The sequence below is a fragment of the Micromys minutus genome (assembly GCF_963924665.1).
Source record: "Micromys minutus genome assembly, chromosome: 2".
NCBI classification, from domain to species: Eukaryota; Metazoa; Chordata; class Mammalia; order Rodentia; family Muridae; genus Micromys; species Micromys minutus.
The window spans coordinates 18,429,244-18,451,604 of record NC_137971.1 but is presented as its reverse complement, the minus strand read 5'-3'; the positions used below and the strand labels follow the sequence as shown (position 1 = coordinate 18,451,604).

Genomic DNA, 22,361 nt, shown 5'->3' with positions numbered 1-22,361 from the left:
AAGGGTCAATTCCGGAGAGTAGGCCTCCTTTTAGGGCCCTTCTGGGAATGGAGCCCTACAAAAGAGGAGCCTGATAGGGGTAGAATGTGGGACCCTCGCAGCAGTTTGGTTTAAACCAACAGCAAATCCTGTTCTTTGCACAGGTTCGAGGGCTGGTATCAGGAGGGGCCCCCAGTCAGATGCAGAGTATATAGCTCTAAGCATGGGTGGTAGATGACTCCTGAGCACCCTGAATCTCACCAAATGATCCTGTGAGCTGTCCAGTCGAGGAAGTAGGCTCTAATGGTGATGATAGATTCTGGAGAGAGAAAGGACCCAGGGAGTTCTCTAATACACATCTTAAAATAACAGAGACCATCTACCGGGTGTGAGGCCAGACAGTCTCAGCTCAGCTCTTGTCTCTCTGCTGGTTTACTCTGGGAGCCTCGATTTCTTTTTCTGTCCAGTGGAGCGGGGCTGACATCTTGCTTGATAAACATTTCACCTTGGAGACAGCAGTCACCTTAGTGCTTGAATACCCAAAAGCTGAGGAGATATACATGTCAGGAAGAAAGAGGCAGAGAAGACACAGGAGGCAGAGCCACAGAGCCCAGCAACTCAGTGTCTAAGGAGGCATCCAAAGCCAGCCCTTTCCTATCCTCAGGAGCTGTGAACTGGGTCAGTGCGTTCAGCCTTAACGTCTGTTTTCTGGCCTGTGAAGTGCAGACGACGGTTCATAATTCATCAAATTCCCAAGAGAATTGATGAAGAATTTAGGCAAAGCCTGGACATGTGAAACACTGTAGGTGTCAGCTACTGTTAGTTTGCAAGAGGGAGGACTCCATGCTTAAACGTCAGCTTGTACCTTTAGGGCCAGCATAGCAAATGGCTGCCTTAGTGACAGATGCCCCAGGCTCAGGATAACCCATCCAAACGCAATAGCCCGGGGACATGGTCATATAACCAGGTCCCAGGTCCCCTAAATATTTATTACTTCTTTCTAAGACTACATAAATATTATGTGTTCTCTATAAAAACCAGAATGCACTCACATAGTCTAGAACATATGGTAGAAAATACAAACCACATTTTCAGGCAGGCCTGGGTTTGAATCCCAGCTCTGTCATTTGAGACATCACGAGCTCCTGGGCAGTCTTCCTCTAACACGAGGACCCACAGTTTCCTCATTTGTGAGGTAGAGATAATAATGCCCACCAGGGGTACACATGAGGGTCAAATTATGAGAACTGAGTGCCCTGCACTGTGCCCAGAACAGGTGGCAGTTCCTGTAGCGGTCCAGCCACACAGACAGAAGCAATTGCTTATGTTCTTTGCATTTCTTTTCTGTGTATGAAGCATGCCTAATATTAATGCTCGTATATACTTATCGATCAGAGAACATGTTGTCTAATCTTTTTATATTAACGTCCTATCACTCCACGGGGTGCTAACATATGGGAAAGCATTTGGTTAGCACCTGGGAATCTTTGACTCAAATGCTTTAACTCCTGGCTCACCCCTTCCCCAGTGCCCCTCAGTCTTGGCCCCATTAATTGTAATCCCTGCATCCTCCCTGTGGAATTTTCACATCTTCTCTAACCTCCAGGCTTTTAAAAAACAGGTGACTTTTTAAATAACCAGAGACCACAGAAGGTAGTTAAGATAGCACAGAGGGGCTCGTATACACAGTTGCCTCTGTGGTGGTGACTTGTTTTATGGTAGGATCACATTGAAATCAGGGCTTTGCCATGGGAACAGGTGTGTGGACAGTCCTGTCATGATGGCACATTAGATTCCCACTGCCCGTCCCTGCAGAGATGCCCTGTATACCCATCAGCATCCCTTTATCAGGAGCTGTCTGTCTTCAGCTTTATGACCTCATCATTTTGAGACAGTGACTTTGGAGGTAAGACCTCTTTACTCAGCAAGCAGCTCTGACAGCTGTGCATCACACACAGCAAAGCTGAACCATGAGCCATTAACCAATAGACACAGGACACCTGCATTGTTTCTGTTTTGGTTTTTGAGACAGGGTTTCTCCGTGTAGCCCTGGCTGGTCTGGAACTCAGAGATCCTCCTGCCTCTGTCTCCTGAGTGATGGAATCAAAGGCTTGTACCAGCACCCCCGGACATAGTTTTTGATTTTTGTCTCACAAACACACCACTACTATGACTAACAGTGCAGAGATCTCTGTGTGTCTAATGTTTCATTCTTCTGAGACACATAGTTAGGGATATTATAGACTGCCTCCCAACTGGTGCTGGCAATTGTAACTTTTTGATGTGAAAACCAAGAGACAAACAATGAGAAACAGAACCTAGGACCATGCATGTGTTTTTTTTTTTTTTTTGTTTTTTTTGTTTTTGTTTTTTTTGTTTTTTTTTTTTTTTTCTGTTCCAGTAAGTAATATACCATCATAGTCCTTCCTTGGGACAGTGGACAGCGGTGGATGGTCATGAAGGGGACACATGTACTATACCATGCTGCTGAGGGCATGCTTTTGGTATGCTGAACAGCTCAAATCCTTTCCAACTTAAGATCTTTAAACTTTCCTTAGGATGGAACCCCAGTATAGATCAAGGAGCCCCTGTAACTGTTGGGGCATACCTAATCGTCTTTATCATTTCAAAAGAATCTACCAAACAGGCCAGTGAGATGGCTCAGCAGGTAGAGGCACTTGCTGTGCAAGCCCAGTTACCTGAGTTCAATCCCTGGAACCCACAGAAAGGTGGAAGAAAGAATGGACTCCACAAGACTTGTGCTCTGACTACCCCATGCATGAATGCCCTCCCACCGCTGACCATAAATACAAACCTAAAGATATGATCCACAAAAGCATTTTTTGGAATGGGAGCTTACGTACACCCCACAGCTGCAACAGAGCCAGCTTCTCCTGTGTCTGGAAGCGGCCTAGCTCCTTGCAGCATGATTTTGGGTCTGTTCTAAATGCTGTGTAATAAGAGCTCAGTAGCTCCAGGAGTGTGCTGTTGACTGCTTCTGTGATGTATGGAGACCCCTGCTTTAAGACATATAAGAGAGTGGGGTTGTTGAGAATCCCATCCTTCATCAAGATCCAGCCTTCAGACTAGAGAGATGGCTCAGTGGTTAAGATCACTGACTGCTCTTCCAGAGGTCCTGAGTTCAAATCCCAGCAACCACATGGTGGCTCACAACCATCTGTAATGAAATATGATGCCCTCTTCTGGTGTGTCTGAAGACAGCTACAGTGTACTTCTACATAATAAATAAAGAAATCTTAAAAAAAAAAAAAAAAAAAAAAGATCCAGCCTTCACCACTTAAAGTGACTATGTGCCCATCCTTCCAGCCAAGGAAGACATCAGACTTTGGGCAGCACCTTAAAGACTGAACTGTTTTGTGGGAGGGGAGCGAGGGGAGCTGCTCTGGACACATTTGGTGGTGTCCAGTGTGTGAACAAAGCTATGGTTTGGGCAGAATTAAGAATGGAGAATTAAGTACTCTGAACCCTAAGTGAGCTAATCCCACAGAGACCCTTGGTTGAGGGCTCCTGCTTTGCTCCTTCCTCCCTTCCTTTCCCTTGGGTACAGACAGACTCACCACAGAACACAGGTGGTTGCCTTTACAGTGTTGCCACTGTGTTGCCACAAAGAAGTTATATCCCACATCCTAGGGCGAGGGCCTGTGTGAGCCAGAACCACACAGCACACAAGTTTGGAGAATCTACCGATGTTCCCATGGGCCCCGACTCACCCAGGCCAAAATGTGCCACAGGTTCCATTTCACACAGATAGCCGGAGCCCCCATCAATGATCCGCAGGTGCGCCCCACTCTTCTTGGTGTAGAGCACAACCTTGGCACCCCTGGCAAAGGCCCCGAACCGAGTGCGAGGCACCACACGCAACCAGTTGTTGCTGAAGCCCTGGAGGGAGGAAGGTGGCAGGTTTCATCGAGAGTGGCTTAGAGCAGTGAGTGAGGAATGCTGGGAGGGATGTAAGGAGAGGGGGAGGGGAGGAGAGGAGGAGAAGAAAAAAAAAGAGGAAATGTGGGCGAAGCTTACTGTGGAGAGGAGGGAAAGTTAAGAGAATATGGGGCAAGGTTTGGGGCCAAGAAGTTCCTATGGCAGAAGGCAGAGGGTTGAGAAAGGGATTCTCCTGGAAGTGGTCCTTTCTGCTAGGAACGTATGTGCTTCCAGGTCCTAGGACCTCCATCATGCTGGCCAGCGAGCCTGGGTTCCTGTGCCCTAATGCACATGTGGGTCCCTGGGCACACAATCAGGCAGGGAGCTAAAGGGCCGAGGCCAGCACATACCTGGTTTCCCCGGAAGACAGACAGTGGCTGAGCCATGGACTCTCCATGTGACAAGATGAGGTCCAGCATCCCATCGCCGTCGAAGTCGGTCACTACGCCCCCTACAAACAATGCAGAGTTCCCCTCTGGCCATCAGCATCTAGACCTAGGGGAAGAGGGGCTCCCGGGTGTGCTGACTATAAATAGCCGTGAGTGTGAGGGGCAGAAAGAGCACAGTGCTGGGGCAGGAGCGGGGCTGGGGCAGGAGCGGGGCTGGGCCAGGAGCGGGGCTGGGGCAGGAGCGGGGCTGTAGGCTCATTTCTCTCCTGTCCCTCATCCGGCTCAAGACAGGAATCCAGACAGGCTTCCCTTTCTTCCCCTGAATTTTCATGGAGGGGATGGGCACAGATTATTTGTGGCTTCTCCTGTGGTTTGAATGATATACCTCTTTATTTACATAGTGGGTTTTTTTTTAATTTGTTTTGTTTTGTTTCATTTTCAATGTGTCCGGTGTTTGCATAGGCATGGTCTCTCTTTGGTCCTCTTTGCAACCCGAAGAGGTGAGAAAGGCAGACACTCCCATTTTGTGGAAATCAAAACCCAGAAGACAAAGCAGCCACAGACCTGTGTCCTAGGACACCCAGTCAAGTGTCCTCTGTCTGACACTGATCTGGTTGCCAGGAGGGGAAGGGTCAGACACAGGAAGCCTGTCAGGGAGCACGGGGGTGGGGTGGGGGGCACATTCCTCAGCCATCCGTCTCTCCACACAAATCACCTGCCCCTCCCCTGGTACCTCTGAGGATGGGATGGTCTCCTGCCTCCTGACTCTAGGCCCAAGGCTCTCCTCCATCCTCACTTGGGTCTCAGCCCTCAGATTGGCAGGGACAAGACTGGCTGCCTGGCCTCTTGATCCTCCCTCCCCAAGGGTATGAACTGTGCTGAGTTGGGTGGAACTGCCGCAGCCCTCAGGTGCCTTACCTGTCCCCCGGCCCTCAGGCTCTAGGGCATCACCAGGATTGAGCTCCTCGATGAGAGGGTCCCCATGCTCCCTCCGGATAACACTGTAGAAAAGATGGTGTTGTTCCAGCATGGCCATTGCAGGCTCCCTAGACCCACTGGCCCAATCACTGTCCAAACAGCCCCAACTCTGTGCCCTGGAAGCCCGTGGGATTTCTCTTTGCTTATAGACTCCGCCTTCACCGTGGCAGGCCTCTTCTTGCGTTTTAATTTATGTTGGTAAACATTGATTTTCCCTTCTCTAATAGATGAATTATAGACAGCCTGGGGAGGGGCAGGTGATGGATGGAGAAGGGCAGAGGCACAGCTACCTTCAACTGACCTTCATGCTCCTCCAAAGGGTGCTGGCTTCCATAGCTCTGGGTTCACTAGGGTCAACCCTGCGCTGGTTCTGCCTCTTCAGCCCAACCCACCTCCACCTACTGGCTGTCCTGCCACAAACCATCCTGGATGCCTCTGCCTTGATTGCTCTCCTGGCCTTTATCACTTTCCACCCATGCTAACACTCCACGGGGCATCTTATCTCTCAGGCTGGTCTGTGAGCTTGCTGCAGGTTGGGACCTTGTTCAGTTCATCTTTGCTTCTCACACGACATTGAACACAGGACCTAGATACCAAGCAAGCACATGTTTGTGGGATCCTAGGGTGAATTTTAGAGGCAAACTGAACAGGAAAGGTCCCTTTGGGTTGTAAGATTCCTTCTGCGTATTTGGAATACTCAGTCCTGCCCCTGAGCACTTCCTTCTGAGACTGTTCCTCTTGTCTGGCTATCTCTATATAAAGTGAGCAGTGTGTGGTCGTTGGGGGTGAAAGCCTCCCCCTCTGGCTTCTCTCACTGGTTGAATTCTGTGGCTGTGGATTCTGGGTGAGGAGCCTGGGGCAGGAGGAACCCGTTCTTCTTTCCCTATCGTACTGTCTGCTCAAACCACAGAGGGGTTCTAGGTCCCAAGAGCCTGTGTTTCCTGACTGCAGGCCACTGTGGAATTTCAGGGTTAGACAGATGCTCAGGATGCATCTTCCATTCACCTAGGGCGCCCAGGTTGACACATCCATGTGGATGGCACACGGTGTACCTGGGAAGGGTGCTGTGCTTAAGCAGAGTGTGTGCTCATCTGCCAGAGGTGTGGCCCTTCAGCTTATTGTCACCCCCTGTCCTTGTGACCATTCGTGTGCTAGAGGCTGTGGTGCGGCTCAGCAGAGACGCAGGGCGAGGGAGGGACCAGGGTTTAGATGCACACGTGGGAGGCAGCTCATGCCCCGGTAGGCCTGGAAGAGCCCTTGCTTGTGTGGTCACGGTCATCACATGGCTCATATCACTGGGGCTTGGTTTGAGTGATACACTCCCTGAAGCAGCATTAAAGGACCGGGAGGCTTTGGGTCCTCAGTGCCTGGGCATGTGGCAGGAGAGACACTGAACCCCAGGAGCCAGACCTTCAGTGATAGCAACAAAGTGGCACAGCATGGGGCAAGTCTGGGGTGGGGGTTAAACTTCCAAGCCCCAGCTGCAGCTCCTCAGCTATGTGCTCAGGATTCAGCCATCTGCCTCAGGGACTTGGGGTGTACCTAGGCGGTGAGTGGCTTGTGTTGCCCCTGAGTAGAAGCCGACTCGCCCCAGGGTGAGACCATGTAGTCACTTTACACTGATATCCCAGGGCCAGCCGGCCTCTCGGGCCAGCCTCTCTCAGACAGCATGAGAAACTGGGAGGTTGAAGTGGGCCAGGAAGGTGGACAGGCAGAAAGGTTCTTAGGCCACAGAACCAGAGCCCTAGACAAGTCAGTGCTCAGGGTCCCAACAAGTGACACTTTATTAGCCAGAGAAGGAAAGCAGCATCTCTGTTAACGAGCAATTGATCTTCTGCAATTAATCTAGAAGTTGTGAATAAGCTTTTTGCAAGGCACCTAATTAGTAAATCTGGTGCCTTCAGGGGGTGATTACATCCAGTCAGGATTGATGCTTGGTTAATAATTATATTTTAAAACATGCTTAGTCACAGCTTGAGCCTTTTATTAATAGTTGAGCCCCCCTCTTCCCCCCCATCCCCCCGAGAGAGGGAATAGAGGCTTGGAAGACCAAGCAGGTGACTTGACCCATTTCCTGGCTCCAACACCCTTGTTCTGTCTGCCAACCTAATATGTCTTAGTGGCATCACAGACCCTGTGAGGTTTGTCTCTGCTGTGCTTTTCAAGCATCTATGTGGAAGAATGCTTGTGTGCCCATTGCTCTTGCTAGGCAGACCGACACCTGGTTCTCAACCCTTAAGATCCTACCTGGAGGTCTGAGGTGGTCCCTTGGTCTCTGCACAAGCATGTTGGGTGATTCCTCCAGTCCCTGGGATGCTCAGATGTTTGAGGATTCTGAGGCTTCCTTTCCTTTCTCTACCATTAACCATCAGCTCTAGCATTCCCCAATAATGCTTTGATGAGCACCCCTGAGAGATGTGTCCTGTGGCCAAATCTGTTTGTTGCGCTCTCTCTGTCTGTCCATCTTTCAGAAAGTTGAAATGCTCTGAGGTTCTATTATAGGTGTTCTGAAGTCTGCAGTAAATAAACCAGACTCTCTTTGTTTAACCCAGGTTTATACAACAGAGGACCCTGGGAACCTTTCTGTGGCTGTTGGGGTTCTTTCTTGTGGGGGTGGAGGTTTGTGCCTGTCTGGACCATGTCCTTTCTGCTCACTCCCAGATGCAGCTGGGGCTAATGTCTTACGAGGGCTCTTCCTCCATCTTGTAGTCTCATAGTCTCTGTACTCCTCTATCTTAATCAAGGACCATCCTGTCTCTCTCCTCACGTGCTCCCCTCCCCCTGGCACAGCCTCCCTGACCCTTGGAATCCTGCCCTCTCGTTTTCTATCTGACATGGCTCAGGTATGGTACCGGAAGAGGCGATTGGCTGAGGAGCTACGGTAGGCGATGTTGTTAAAGAAGACTTCCAGTTCCTGGTCATTGTCGAAGTCGGCAGCAATGACAGTTCGGACAGGGGAGGGCGTGGAGAACTTGGGCGAAGCAATGTCCTGTAGGAGAGAGTGCTGAGGGTCAGAAGATGCGAAGGTAACAATGAGTGAGGAACCACACCCATCTGTACATTCCCCTGTCGTGAGCTGGAGTGGTAGCCCTTGGGATCACACAAAGTTCAGACCGTCCGCAGAACATGGAGGGCAAAGTAACAACCGCCGCGGTTCACATGGGAGCTCGGAGCGGGGTCCCTGTCCAGATCACACTTCACCTTCCTACCAGTCCCCGAGCAGCTTGGTGTCAGCATCCACTCTACAGATGGGATAGCTGAGGCTTGAAGAGGGAGGGGTATTACGTATGATGGCCCCAGAGCTCCAGATTGCAGGTTCTGACCAGGCACACTTCCTTCTCAAGTGCGGAACCAGAAGCCAGGACAGCACTGGACCTCAGGGAGGTTACTCAGCCCCTGGGGTGGATCTCACTGTGGACAGCGGCCGGCCACACTATGAGGTCGCATGGCAGGTGTGCATCTTAGAGTGGCCAGGAGACAGACCCCTGGCGAACTGTGTTGTCATCCCTGTCGCCAGCCCCATGGGAAGCCAGATGCATCTTTTAGCTGCGTCTTCTGCTGCTTCTGTTCCCTCATGATGTTTCTTGGGAGCCTTAGGGTTTTATTTGAGACATGACTTAAAGAGGTGTTATTATCACTTATACCTGCCCAAGATTTACAGGAAGACTCTGGGCCCAAGACAGCCAAGCTAGGAACCCTATCCCCAGAAGTTCTGGCCGTCTCTGGAGGGTCTGGCAATGGGTCCTAGGCATGGGATTTGCCTCTGAAAGGGAAGAAGAGCTGTGCAGATGCTGTTTTGTTTCTGAGCAGAATATTCCCATTGTGGGTAGGTTGTGTCTTGAAGACACTGTGTGGCTGTCCGAATTCCACTACCTAAGTGAAGAGAACTGGGAAGGGCTGAGCTGTTCTCTGCAAGCCCCTGCCCTTAAGTCAGGCCCTGCCCTTGCATCAACCCGTGCCTTCTCTCTGTGTGGTATGCTTTGGAACCATAGGAAGGAGCTTTCTTGGCCCAGCTGCAGAGATGCTCACTCCCGGAGGCAGGGGAGGGTGACAGTCCTCATCAGCACCGTAATGAGGTTGATCAAGAGCCTGGCGGGCTGGTCAGGGTGGGCTGAGCAGGGTCTTCAGAGCCGGGGAACAAGGAGACCTGAGGATCTCTAACTCATTACCGCTCCATCGATCCTGTAAAAATGGAAACTTACACAGCTCTCCTGGGGTTGCCCCTCTGCATGCCTGGGCTTTGAGATAATCTATGTAAAGCTTTTATCAGGGATCCTGGCACGTGGGTGGCACGTGATAAATGGGACATTTGTTATTATTGTTATTGTGCTGTGAGCTCTGTAGAGGGACCTCAGAAGGCTAGCATATTCTCTAACCTCAGCACAGGACACCTGGAGCCAAGTGACTGTTTAGAGTGGGGGCTGTTATGTGCATTGTGAGATGTCTGCAGCAGCCTCTCTGGCTTTTGTCCTTTCCCAGTCAGGACAATCTAAAATGTTCCTAGCCTTTGTCAGATGTACTGGGGGCAGGGAGGGCAGAATCATTTCTGGTCCACAATGCCAGATAAAGAAGGAACTCACCCAGTACTCTGGGATCAATGCCCTGAGTTCAAGGTAAGCATCCTCCTCTCCAGAAGGCCTGGAGTCTCAGCAGGGAAGGGAACACCAAGACAGCTGTGGGTGGGGCCTCTTCAGTGTCTCACTGACTTTGGGAATCCGGGACAACTCTCTGCATTCACAAAGCTGGGGATACCATAACTTCTCACTTCCTGTTTATTGTTATTATTTACCAAGTCCTAAGGATTTCAAGAGTAGCCTGGCCTCTTGATATCAGCTTCATCAGATCCCTACTCTGTCATCTACTGAGAAAGTCCCAAACTCAGGCTTGGCACTGCCACCCAGCAGCCCTAGGGGAGAAAACCTGTCATCACAATCTGCCGACAGCTCACTAGGTGGATGAGGCTGTGTGTGTTTACCCTGTCCTTTATTTGACCTTGGGGGACAGTGGGAGCTCCCTGGCCTCAGCTTCTCTCCTGTTCATCGTTGTATCCTGGGTCTGAAGCTCAGTTGGAAGGCCCAGTTAGAAGTTGCATGTGGGGTGTCCCTAGAGCCCCAAGGAACAGTGGTTACCAAAGAATGACTTTTCCTGCAGGATTCCTGTGGGCTACTTTGGATTCTCGTTCTCTCTGGCCACTTGTTCTTTGCCCAGAGTTCAGGTTGATGACCTGGACCCCTGCATGTTGCCTTCACTGAGACCTCACCTCCAGCTTTCAAGAGCCCTAAGGACTCCTGGGTTTATCAGGAGGCACAAGGCATGCTCTATCTCTCATGGTTTACCTCAACATGGTGCAGGGCCTGGCAGCTCTTACCCTAAATCGGACCTTCCCGTGAGCACTCATCTGCAGATAGAGGCGGTGTGGGCCATTCCAGTTGCCGTAGACGATGTCTACTTTGCCATCACGATTGAAATCTGCCAGGGCCACACCTCTGCCATGCTGATGAGGGTCGTCTACGCCTGGGGAGGAGAGGAAGGAGCTTCAGGATTCTATTGCTTGCATGTTCCATAAACATTCACCTCCAGCAACAAGGGAAGGTGATCTTCATACAGTTCCCGTTTTTCCGGGAAGGTGGGGGGGGCACAGTTAAAGTTTAGAGGTTCTCATGGGGGCAGGAAGTAGCATGGTCATCTACGCACATGCTACCTGGACTCAGCTCAGAGTCGCATGATTCAGGAAGAATGTGGCATACTTGGGGACCAACACTTTCCCCAGCACTATTACAAGGCCACAGAGAGACACTAAGCTGATCTCATCGCTCTTTGATTAACTCTCTCACGGGTTCACTTGGGTCAAGTTCAGATTTGCCCCTGGGGATCATGGGCTCTGGCTTACTGTGTCCCCTGTTGAGTCTTTCTTGTGTTTTACTGTCTTCGTGACTTACTGGGCTCTGGTCACCACAGTCCTTCCATCCCTTAAGTGAACCAAGTTCTTCCTACATCCTGGATCTTTGTTCTAGCTAATGTCTCCTCTCAGATGCCTTCCAAGCCTCTGGAGACTTAACCCCTTAAAGAACCTTTCATGACCTCTGTATACATAGTAGCCCACAAAACAAACCAAGTTTGAGAAAACAATGCGGTGTGTGTGTGTGTGTATGTGTGTGTGTGTGTGTATGTGTGTGTGTGTGTGTGTGTGTATGTGTGTGTGTGTGTGTGTGTGTATATGTGTGTGTGTGTGTGTGTATGTGTGTGTGTGTGTGTGTGTGTATATGTGTGTGTGTGTGTGTGTGTGTGTTTGTGCCTGTGTGCATACGCACAGGGCAAGATTTCTCTATATAACCCTGGCTGTCCTGGAACGTACTCTGTAGACCAGGCTGGCCCTGAACTCTCAGTGATCCATTTGCCTCTGCCTCTGCCTCCCAAGTGCTGGGCTTAAAGACACGTGCCACCATGGCCCATCAACGTGTTTTCTTGAATATGTGGACATGAAAGTTGGAAGAGGTCTGTGAAGGAAGAAGCCTAAAGGTGCTGGGAGAAGAGAGTAAGAAAAGACAATGGGACATTCATGACATGAAAGTAGGGTGAGGAGCTATTTGAAAAGGGAAGTGAGGGAACACCCGGAAGGGTGACAGGAGGCAGGGAGGAAGTGACTAAGACCAAAACATGGATGAAGATGTTACAATAAAACTCATTATTTTCTATGAATGAACGAATATAACGAAATGAATTAATAAAAAGAGAAAATGCGGTCTCCTAAAGCATCACCTCCCACCTGCCCCCCTCATCATTCTAATCTTTCCCTTCCTGGTGCTGGTCACAGACTGTTCCCTTGGCTTGGGGTCCTGTCTCTCCATCTGCCCCACTCTCTTGAGGTCAGCCATGTCCCCGTGAGTCCTGTGTGCTGCACGTCTACCTCTGTGCCTGTGGTTGCATGGCAGCATTCAGAAAGTACTTGCTGAATGAATGAAGAGACATAAATAATTTGACAGCAGGCAAACTGGGGATGCTGGTGACAGCAGAGGAAATACAGCAACCATGACAGAGAACCCGCTGTGGGCCCCTGGGAACAGGAAGGAAGTGCCCTGCCCCCCAAATTCAGCATCCACTGAAAAGCCCATCCTGGGAAAGAATGCAGTGTGCACAGCCCTAAGATTTCCTCCAGCCTAGATTCTCTCTTCTTGGGTGTAGAGGCAGATCTCTCTGCTCCTGGCCTAGGCTCGGGGCTGAACAAAGATGACACTTCCAAAGGACAAACAGCTGCAGGTTGCCCTTGAGTACAGGGTGCAGGTTGCCCTTGGGTACAGGGTTATAGAGGAATAGAGGAAACAGGACGGCTGAGAGACACTGATCCTGAGGATGAAGTCTGGAGATGGCAGGGCAGGGTGTGGGCTCTGAGAACCTTAGAGGTGTTCCCACGGAGAAGGGAGTCTGATGGGAGACAAGGCTTGGTTCAGGAGGATGGCACTGCAGGGGCTGGGAGCAGCTTCAGATCCCCAGGGCTGGCTGGCATTCATTAATTCTCTGCAAACTCTCTTGCCTAAGCGTCGGGTCGGTGGCCTTCTGAGCTGGCCCATTTCTCTCCTATCTGTGAGGCACCTTGACAAGGAGCTGGTTCCTTTTCACGGGACTAAGCAGTGCCAGGCTGCATTTCACAGCGGCATCTGTTTGGGTGATGAATGCCCCCTTGACATGTCTTGTTAAACCCCTGCAATCACTCTGACTTTCAATTACGGGCCTTGCACCTCGCATCTCCTCCTGCCTGATACCTTTTCCCACTCCAACTTGTTCGCTCACCTCCGCTTCCATCTCCTTCACACCTTATCAAATCCTCCCAGTTTTCTGTGCTACCTCCTCCTCTTCAGCCTGCGGTTTCTCAGCAGCATGGTGCTCACTGCTGGAACATAGCCTGGGAGGGGGGATGGGCTCAGAGGGCAGGGCAGATGACCACCCCCCTACTCTGCCAGGGGAAGGAGAGACATTGGGCCAAGGGTGACAGGAAACCAGCTGGGGTAGGCAGTGCTTCAGCTGGGGTGGGAGGTCGGGAATGCCACATATGGAGACTCTGAAGCAGGAAGCTGAAGGGGCTGGGGGGGGGGGGTTTAGAGGCGCGGGATACTCTTACTTCAGAGAGAAGGGATTGGGCTCGAACTTGAGGCTTAGATGCTGCTGTCTGGAGAGCTGGTGGGTTCAGATCCTCAGTCAGCTCTTGTTCAGAGTCCAAGGAGGAAGGAGGTGCATTGAAGCCTCCATTTATTCTCAGTATGACAGGAGAGGGGGGATGTGGAAGGGGCTGATGGATACACACTACATCCACAACCTTTGAGAGCGTATTCATGCTGCCGTCACCTGGGTACCAAGAGCAGACAGCATGTGATCCAGGTCCTTGTAGAGCACACAGGTTGGTCACGTGGGCAGTGTGGACACCTAACGAGAGGAGCATGCCAGGGGCGGAGGAGACACAGAGAAGAAAGAAGGAATGCCTGCCAGGTGTCACAGAGGAGGTCAGAGAATACTTCTCAGAGGTGACACTGAGCAGAATGTCGACTGTCACGTGGAAGTTCTACTGGCAGAGAAGACAGGGCAGTCCAGCAAAAGGTACATGCAAAGGTCCTGAGGCTGATGAGAGATAATCAACAAGGCAGAGCTGGAGCAGAGCTGGAAGCCTTGATGGCTTGGTTTGCATTTCATCCTGCTTCTCAGTATGGCTGCTCATGTGCATGTTTGTTTCTAGAGTGTTAGTTCCTTTCCTATATTCCTTTCTTAAAAAGGGTCTCAGCCTTCCTTGAGTCAGTGTTTCCAGCTCCTCACACTAGCCAGACACTTAGCAAAGCTTCACAACATGATTGTTGAATTAGCAAGGCATCATGGTGCATGCCTTCAATCCAAGCACTCGGGAGGCAGAGGCAAGCAGATCTCTGTAAGTTCGAGGCGAGCCTGGTCTACAGAGCAAGTTTCAGGTCAGCCAGGGCTTCACAGAGAAACCTTGTATCAAAAAAACTAAAACCAACCAACCAATCAACCAACCAAGCAACCAACCAGCCAGCTAAACAAACAAGCAAAACCCAAATCTCTAGGTGCTTAGGGAACCCTTGGAAGAGGGGGAGGAAGGATTGTTGGAGCCAAAGGAGTCAAGAACGCCAGGAGAATACAGCCCACAGAATCAACTAAGCAGGGCTCACAGGGGATCACAGAGCCTGAAGGGTCAATCACAGAGCCTGCATGGGTGGCACTATGTCCTCTGCAAATACCTTATGGTTGCTAGCTTGGTGGCTTGGTGAGAATTGGGGTGTCTCTGACTCTTTTGCCTGCCTTTGGGACCTGTTTCCTCCTCTTGGGTTGCTTCTCCCAGCCTTGACATGAGTGTTTGCAGCGAGTCTTATTGTAACATGCTATGCTGTGTTAGGTTGATATCCCTGGGAAGCCCACTCTTTTCTGAAGGGAAACAGAGGAGGGGTGATCTGGGGGAGAAGGGAGGTGGTGAGGGGAGCTGGGAGGAGAGGAGGGAGGGGAACTGAGGGTGAATTATTGCGTGAGAGAAACTTTTTAAAAAAAGAGTAAATGGTTATTGGATTAAACTGAATGTTTATGATAATCAAGGAAGATGTATCCGAGGGTAAACGTGCCTGCTGCCTGTTGATCTGAGTTTGAGCCCTGAGAACCACACGGTAGGGGGAGAGAACTGGCTTTTGCAAGTTGTCCTCAGACCTCCACTTGAGTGCCACAGCATGTACACACTCACACATGTACACACTCACACATGGACACACAGTAAGTTCAATGTAAAGAAAGAAATCTACTCACCGGCACTAGCTGCAGCATCCACGAAGGTACCATTGCCTTGGTTGTGGAAGAGGAAGTTGGGCCCATTCTCGTTGTCACAGAAGATGTCTGAGGCACTGTTGCTGAGAATGGGGCCCACGCTGACACCCCGGCCAGCTAGGAGAAGATGTGTACACACAGTGAGTGCCTGGTACCTGGGCCAGCCCCACCTAGAGGACTGGGCTGCTGAAGGCACCAGATAAATTGCTTTAAGAAAACAATTCAGAGAAATCTCAGAGATCTCAACTTTGGGATGCTTCCGACTGATCTAAACAGCAGCAACCAGTCTCCATGACTGTGGACACACTGAGGCCAGAGGGATGGGACTACTTTGTGCCCTAAGAACACAGGGTGTGGTCAACATGTGTGCCAGAAGAATCACATAATCCCTAAAACCAACTCTATCCCTGGAGGCACAGGCAGTTCACAAGTCCCTCAACAGTGCCCCACTTCCCCGTCAAGTCCCAAACACACCTGTCAGAACCTATGTGTATATTTTTGGTTACGAATCTGAGGAAGTCAGTTCTACCTGCAGGCTCTGACAGGCTGTGGGTCCCAGCTGTGGGCCCAACAATTATTTGGCTTTGGCTAGTGTACTAAGCAGTTTTGTCTGTTGATGGTGAACTGGCTGAACGGATTATGGTGTATCCATATGGTGGATCATTCTGCAGCTATTAAAAGGACTATGTAGATCCATATGTATTGACTTGGAGGAATGCCCATGATTGTTAGAAAAGAAAGAAAAGAAAACGAAAGCAAAAGGCAACTTGGCAAGCCACTGTTCTATGTGATCTTACATTTATTAAAAAAAGGTAGGAAAACTCTTAGTATTCCAGAATATACATATGTTTGTATGTATGTGCTTATGCTAGTTTGAAATTGGGAGAAAGGAAAGACGGTTACACTGGCTAGCTGGATCAGGAAGAACTAGGGAGATGAGAGAGATGTTGATTGGATTTTTCTTGAATGTTTCCTGTTGTTTAGCTTGTAGCAACAAGTCTTGCTTTTCTAGTTTGAGAGGGGAAAATCCAACAGAGTATTTACATTAAAACACACACACACACACACACACACACACACACACACACACACACACACACGAATCAAGCCACCTCTACATTAGGCTTTGAGGACTAACCTCAATTTTGAGCTCCTGATATGCAGAATCCAACCTTAGAGCACCCCAAACAAAGCACCAGAAAGGAGTAATCTGCTCTCTGGATTCCACCTACTTCCTGGAAAAACCACCCACATCTAGGAAGCCTCAGCAGCCATGGCCTCTGGATGCTGGGCAACTGTTGGAACAGCCCACAAGGAGCTGGTGCAGAGTTTTACAAGTTGCTGGGGTACAGGCAATTTGTTCCCCATTGACTGTCAGTTTCTTCTGTCACATGGGGGCTTTTCTGACTTGCCCTTTCTGTTCCAGTCCTTATAAAAATCAAACGAAAAAAAAAAAAAAAGATGGCTTACAAGCCTCCAACAAGAGGGAGCAGAAAACGAATTCCTAATCACAGTTGGGGGGAATATAAATTTGTACAACCACAAAGCAGTATGGTGTACCCTCAGAAAAATAAAAATAGAACTACCATATAACAGCAATTTTGCTGCTGGGCATACATACTCCAAAGGAAATGAAGGCAGTAGGTTCGAGAGTTCTGCACTCCTGTGTCCACTATAGCAAAATTCATGAGTGCCGATACGAAACCACCCTCCATGTTCATGAGAAGACCGAATAAAGAAAATGTGGTACTTTTCTGCAATGAGATGTTATCCAGCCTGGAGGACAACGTACCAAGCAGAGATGAAACAGATATACAGGGATCCCTGAGGTTCAGAGTCCAGAGAGAAAGCTACAGAAGCAGGACACGGAGTGGCGTTACCAAGGGTCTGGTGAGGAGGGAAGATGGGAAGGGGACAGCTAAACAAACAAGGGGACTAAGTCAGAGAGACTATTATACAGTTTGGTGACTACAGTTAATAAGCACTTGCTGTTCTTGCTGCTTATGATAGGGGGTCATGAGTGACCTCCCTGCAAGCGGAGAGTAATGCAAGTTGGCTCCAGCCAGCTACTCCACAGGCACATGTATTTCAGAACATCAAGTGGGGTGAGGCAAATACGGAGTTTTCGGAAGTCAATTTTTAAAAACTGAGATGAGAGACGTGGAGGGTCTCTGCAGCCTACAGCCTTGCTGTGCAGCCTGTGGGCCCACTGCTGGGGCTTCTCAGAAACACAAAGACTCAGGCCCTACTGAGTCCTGCATCCCAACAAGACCACTGTGTGCTTTGCCTAAAGGATGAGGCATATTGCTCTAAGGAACTAGGTGTTACGGCAAGAGGAAACTGGGGGTGGAGTTTTCAAATGAGAACTCCAGCAGAGCGGCGGCGGCGTGGTACTGGCTAGGCCGGTGGCCACCCACCTCTGGATCAAGTGAAGTGACTGGGCTTATTTGAGAAAAGGGCTCTTGGGTCCCTATGGTCCTTCACCGTGAGAGATGCTCCCTGGCAAATTATGGGGCTTTGTTTCCATTGTGAAGGGAGCTGGGGCAGGGGCCCCATAACAACTTCATTGCTTTCATCGTTCTTGTTGGACTTCTTGCTAATGCCTTGTGAGCATTTTCTCCCCAATTCTTTCTTCCCAGGTACACAGTTTGTCTCTGAGGAGAGTCCAGTCTCAAGGAAATGAGCAAAAAACTCCCCATTACCTCGGGGGTCCTCCTTTCAGGAGGTCTCACGTAACATGAAGGCCATGGAGTAGAGTGATAGCCAGTGAGAAGGATGCTGACATGTCACCTGGGCACTGTCTCTGCCTGTTAAAAAGAGGAGCTAGTGGCAGCTGTCCCTGTCCTGGTCACTGCCAGACTCTAGCCCAGGGGAAGGCTTCCAGATTCCAGGTGGGACAGAGGACTTGCCACCATGCAACTCAGACCTTCCCTTTCTGTGGTATCCTCCAGTTTCCTCTGCCTCTGGCACCCAAGCTGTGACACATTCCCTTCATTTTCTACAAAGCAGGTTATTTCCCTTTTGGACAAATTTCTAAATCTTTCTAATTAACTAATTGGGTTGGGTTGAAGCCTTGCACCATTTGTAACCTGTAATTACTAGAAAATTGCCATGGTAACCACACTACTAATTAGCAGCAATTTATTGCCATAGCAACCGGACCATAACAGAGATGTTACCCACAACTCCTTCTTGGCAAGTTGGCCATGCAGTTGGGGAGCAGGTGAGTCCACAGTCAGGGATCCAGCCTTTTGGGGCTCATTTCCAGAAACCGTAGGATATGGTCCAAACTGGGGTCTAAGGCAAGGCGGCCAGGTGCTATACTCCTTGCTGATGTCACAAGGTTAACTCTCGAAACCAACAGAAACATCCCATTATAACTGTACCCCTCCTCTCCTCCTCTTTGCCAGTCAGACAAAAGTAGCAGAATCTCTTTTCCCAGGACCCATCTCTGCTTTCCTTCCTGCTTTGTGATATCCATCCTTTCCTCTTCTCCCTATGCTCAGGGCTACCCAGACGGTGGCTGTTAGGGACATCTTTGTTTAGTCTTGCAGAATGACATCCTAATGAAGTTGACACCACCCTTTTCACTGAATTCTTTACTGTCTGGAGCCAGCACCTTCTCTAAGCCACACTGCTCCCCAGCTGAGCCTGCAGGGTGGAAGGCCAGACCTCAGTAATGGCAATCGGCATGCCCGGGCTTGAGCTGTGTGACCTTGGGCACATCACGGAACCTTTCTAGGCTTCTGTTTCCTCATCTGTTAAGTCAACTGGTAATAATAATAGCTCCTTCCCAGGGGTGTCATAAATATTAAGTGGGATGAATTTTGGAAGGTACCTTGGAAAATGTCAGGTGCCACACAGTCATTAGCTGGGACTATTTACCACCTGCCGAGTGAATATCACTTTATTTTTGCTCAGCACTTCAAGCTTCAAAGGTCCCTTTGTTATGCTGTTGGGCTTTGAATGTTTATCTCTCTCCCCATCCTTCCCAAGGACATATGTTCACTCTGTCAAGTCTGTCTGAGAGGTTGGGGGCTCCAGGGGAATGACCCTCTTTGGTCCCCACTTCCTCTGGCCACCTATCAGGCTTCCTTGTTTGTTCATTGGACCCAATCCCTATGGGGAAGCCATGCTGTTCTCAGCACCTGCATCTCTAGACCTCCGAATCCTGATGCTTTGACATGGTCTCAAGTGTGATTCTGGTGCAAGGGGTCTATCTCCCAGCTCTCAGGAATTGGATGGGGAGGAAAGGGAGAGGCTGTGGGTTGAGCACACACTCTAAACTGTTCCAACTATGGGTTGCCGACCCAGGGAGGAAGCAGCAGACTGAGATCCAGGTTCTTCGGAAGGGCCTCTGAGTTTTGTGTAAGGCTATTGCTTCTCTCTGGCTTCGGAAACTTTTGGGAGGCTGTCCTCCGGGTATCAGTCTTCTGAACTGCAAAATGCAGGGCGTGGGGTGTGGAGAAGGCCCTTACGATTTAACTTTTCAGTATCTTGAAACAGTCAGTCAGTTTCCTGTTCCACATCTTGCTGGTCCTTATTACAGGGGTATGGACCGGTGACATTCTCCTGTGGAATCTTGCAGGAAACAGGGTTCTTGTGGACACCAAGGTCCATAGGCTTCCAAGGGCACCCAAGATATCACAAAGGAGTTGGTCTAAGATGCTGGAAAGTGCATGAGGTTGAGGGATGGGAGGTGCAAGTTGGAGAAGGGGCAACAGGTAGAGTGGTAATGGGGTCTCCCTCTCTAAATTCGTTTCCTGCAGGATTCCAAATTGAGGTGCTGATGCTGTGTTGGTGCTGGGTGAGCCTGCTTGTGCCAGGCAAGGAGACTGTGCGGGTACCGAAACTGTGAGGCAAGGACACTCCCACCCTCTTTCCTAGAAGGTTTCCAATCTGCCACCAGGGACTGTGGGAAGAAGGGCTTCTCCTCCTGTGTTCACTCTGCATCAAGGAGCCAAGCAGAAGCTGTGTGAGGCCAGAGAAGGCCAATGACGGGAAGAAAGTGTGGTGGCTCTGTTCTGTGTGCTGGGCTTGGGTGCACACATCTCACATTAAGTGTCCTGACACCCGGAGGTGTGTCTCATCACCACCACCTCCTCAGCCGAGAAATAACAGATTGCACACATTTGTCACGTGCAGCATGTTTTGGGAGAATGCATATGCTATGAGATGGCTAAAATGAGCTAATTAACATATGCATGATCTCACATATTTATTATTTAAATTTTGTGAACACTTAGAATCTATCTTCTTGGTGCGGCACAAGAATACAAAAGATTGTTATTAATTGTGGTCACTGTAGTGTGCAGTGGGACTCTTGAATGCACTTGTCCAGTGTAATGAAGGCATTGTTTATTTTGGCAAATACATCTTCAGTGCCCTACAGTTCTTTGTTTTCCAGTTGGGGAAACTGAGGCTTACATGGGAGCAGTCACAGTTGGCAGGTGTTAGGGTCCCAGCTCAAACCCTCATGTTGTTCCCTCAGCTTGCTTCTCTAACACCTTGGCTCAGGTCCCCTCTCAACAGGGAGGGGACTATACTGTCACCTTGGGATATAGACACTAGAGTCATTTCTTTACAGTCTCTTGAGACCGCTGGGAAAAAAGGCACATAAAAAGTAAAATGTTAGTCTACCAAACGTCTATTCACTTCGGAACCAGGACAGACCTCTGTGACAATCACCAAACGCTCCTGACACTCCTGGGAAATGGTTCTTGTGTGTCCTGAACTTTGGGAACCCCTCTGGGGACGCTCCTGGGGTTTCCAGACCTGGCTGAGGTATCTGTCCCTCTAGCCTTGTCCGGTCCTACACCCACCAGGGACCTGGGAGGCTCCTCAGCCCCCACCCGGCAGGCACCAGTCATGTTGCTGATGGGAATCTGCCAGAAGGGCTCAGCTGGGCTTTGGGCTTCTCTGTCTCCTCCAATAATGACTTCCTATAAATCAGATCTGCCCTCTGCTTTGTTCTACCCTGCTCCCAGCCAACAGCAGAACTCTCCACCCGACATAATAAATCCACTTCCATTTTCTTTCCAAATTTCCTTAAAGGCTTCTTTAATCACCACCTTGAAGCCTGGGCAGATGATCCCTCTGAGGCCTGAGCCTAGGGAAAGGGTAGAGCCTAGGGGAGGCCATACGCAGAGGGAAGGGTGACAGTAAGCTGGACTCCATCTGGGGAGGAACTAGAGATGCCTACATGGTATCTGGGAGGGAAGACACAGACTTCATGCCACCATGACAAGTGGGCTGGCTCTTTCAGCTCCATCCTGTTGCCCCAGGAGATGCCCAGCAGAGAACCCTGGTGCCAGTCTGTCAGAGCCAAAGGGCCAGGTTATGCACTAGGCATCCCCCCCCCCCCCCCGTGGTATTTCATTTTCCAAAACACTGTGAAGGTAGGATTTGTGTTGGGAGAGGTCATTGTCTTCTACAGCTGTCCAGACAAGCTGGCATGGTATAGGCAGTATCTGCAAATGGCAGCTTGCTCCCTTTAGCTACTCTGCTAGTTGCCTGTGTCAAGGTGCCTGGAAATATACCACAGGACTACTGCCCTCTCCTATGCCAAGCCCTCTGCAGGGTGGAACTCGCTGCTCAGGGATCCGACACATCCTCAGCTCCCAGCATTTTCTGGCTCCAAGAGGTCTCTGATAGTTGAAGAAGCCTTGGAGTGTTTAAGGAGCCACAGCAAGGGACAGCAGGCTCTCTCCTGCCACTGTGGGTGCTAGCAGCTCAGGTTCAGATGCCCTCCAGGGGCCCAGTCCCCTGAGAGCAGGCATTTCAGCCACTAGATGGCACTGTGACCCAGCAGAGTGGCAGTGAATGCCAGAATCAATAGTGTCTGGAGAGATCTCCCCTCCCCCGTCCTGCACAACTAACAACTTGCGTGCCATTGCCCCCCCCCCAGCCCCCACCACTGCCGCCTGGTGTCCTCAGCACCCCAGTCCAGACACCTGCCTTGGCCTGACAACCTGGACACACAGCTTAGTGCCTGCAAGCCAATACACACCCAGGGGGTGAGGGAACTTTCCTTGACCAGCTAGGAGCAGCTTGCTCTAGTTGGAGGTCATCAGAAAGGTCAGCTGGTTCTGGGTGGTTTAAGCATCAGGAGATAAGGCCCCCAAGTGATGCCTTTCTACAAGTCTCCCAAGTGACCTTGTGCAAGTCCTTTCTGCTCTTTGGACCTAGTTTGATCCCTTGGCAAAGGGGGGGGGGTGTGTGTCTCCCACTAGTCCTCATGGCTACCCTGGAAAAATGGGAGCT

At 50.2% G+C, this 22,361-nt stretch overlaps 1 protein-coding gene across 2 annotated transcripts in view; it reads right to left on the bottom strand.

The window, feature by feature from the left end:
* Positions 1-22,361, bottom strand: part of CRTAC1 (cartilage acidic protein 1) — a gene marked incomplete at both ends in the record, with an annotated part of 140,683 nt that overhangs the window by 9,017 nt on the left and 109,305 nt on the right. For both annotated transcript variants that reach the window (XM_080912174.1, XM_080912175.1), the window contains 6 exons: positions 3,711-3,879; positions 4,269-4,369; positions 5,226-5,308; positions 8,138-8,274; positions 10,654-10,799; positions 15,081-15,215. In XM_080912174.1, the coding sequence (XP_080768300.1) occupies positions 3,711-3,879; positions 4,269-4,369; positions 5,226-5,308; positions 8,138-8,274; positions 10,654-10,799; positions 15,081-15,215 (771 nt within the window). The remainder of the gene's footprint in view (positions 1-3,710; positions 3,880-4,268; positions 4,370-5,225; positions 5,309-8,137; positions 8,275-10,653; positions 10,800-15,080; positions 15,216-22,361) is intronic.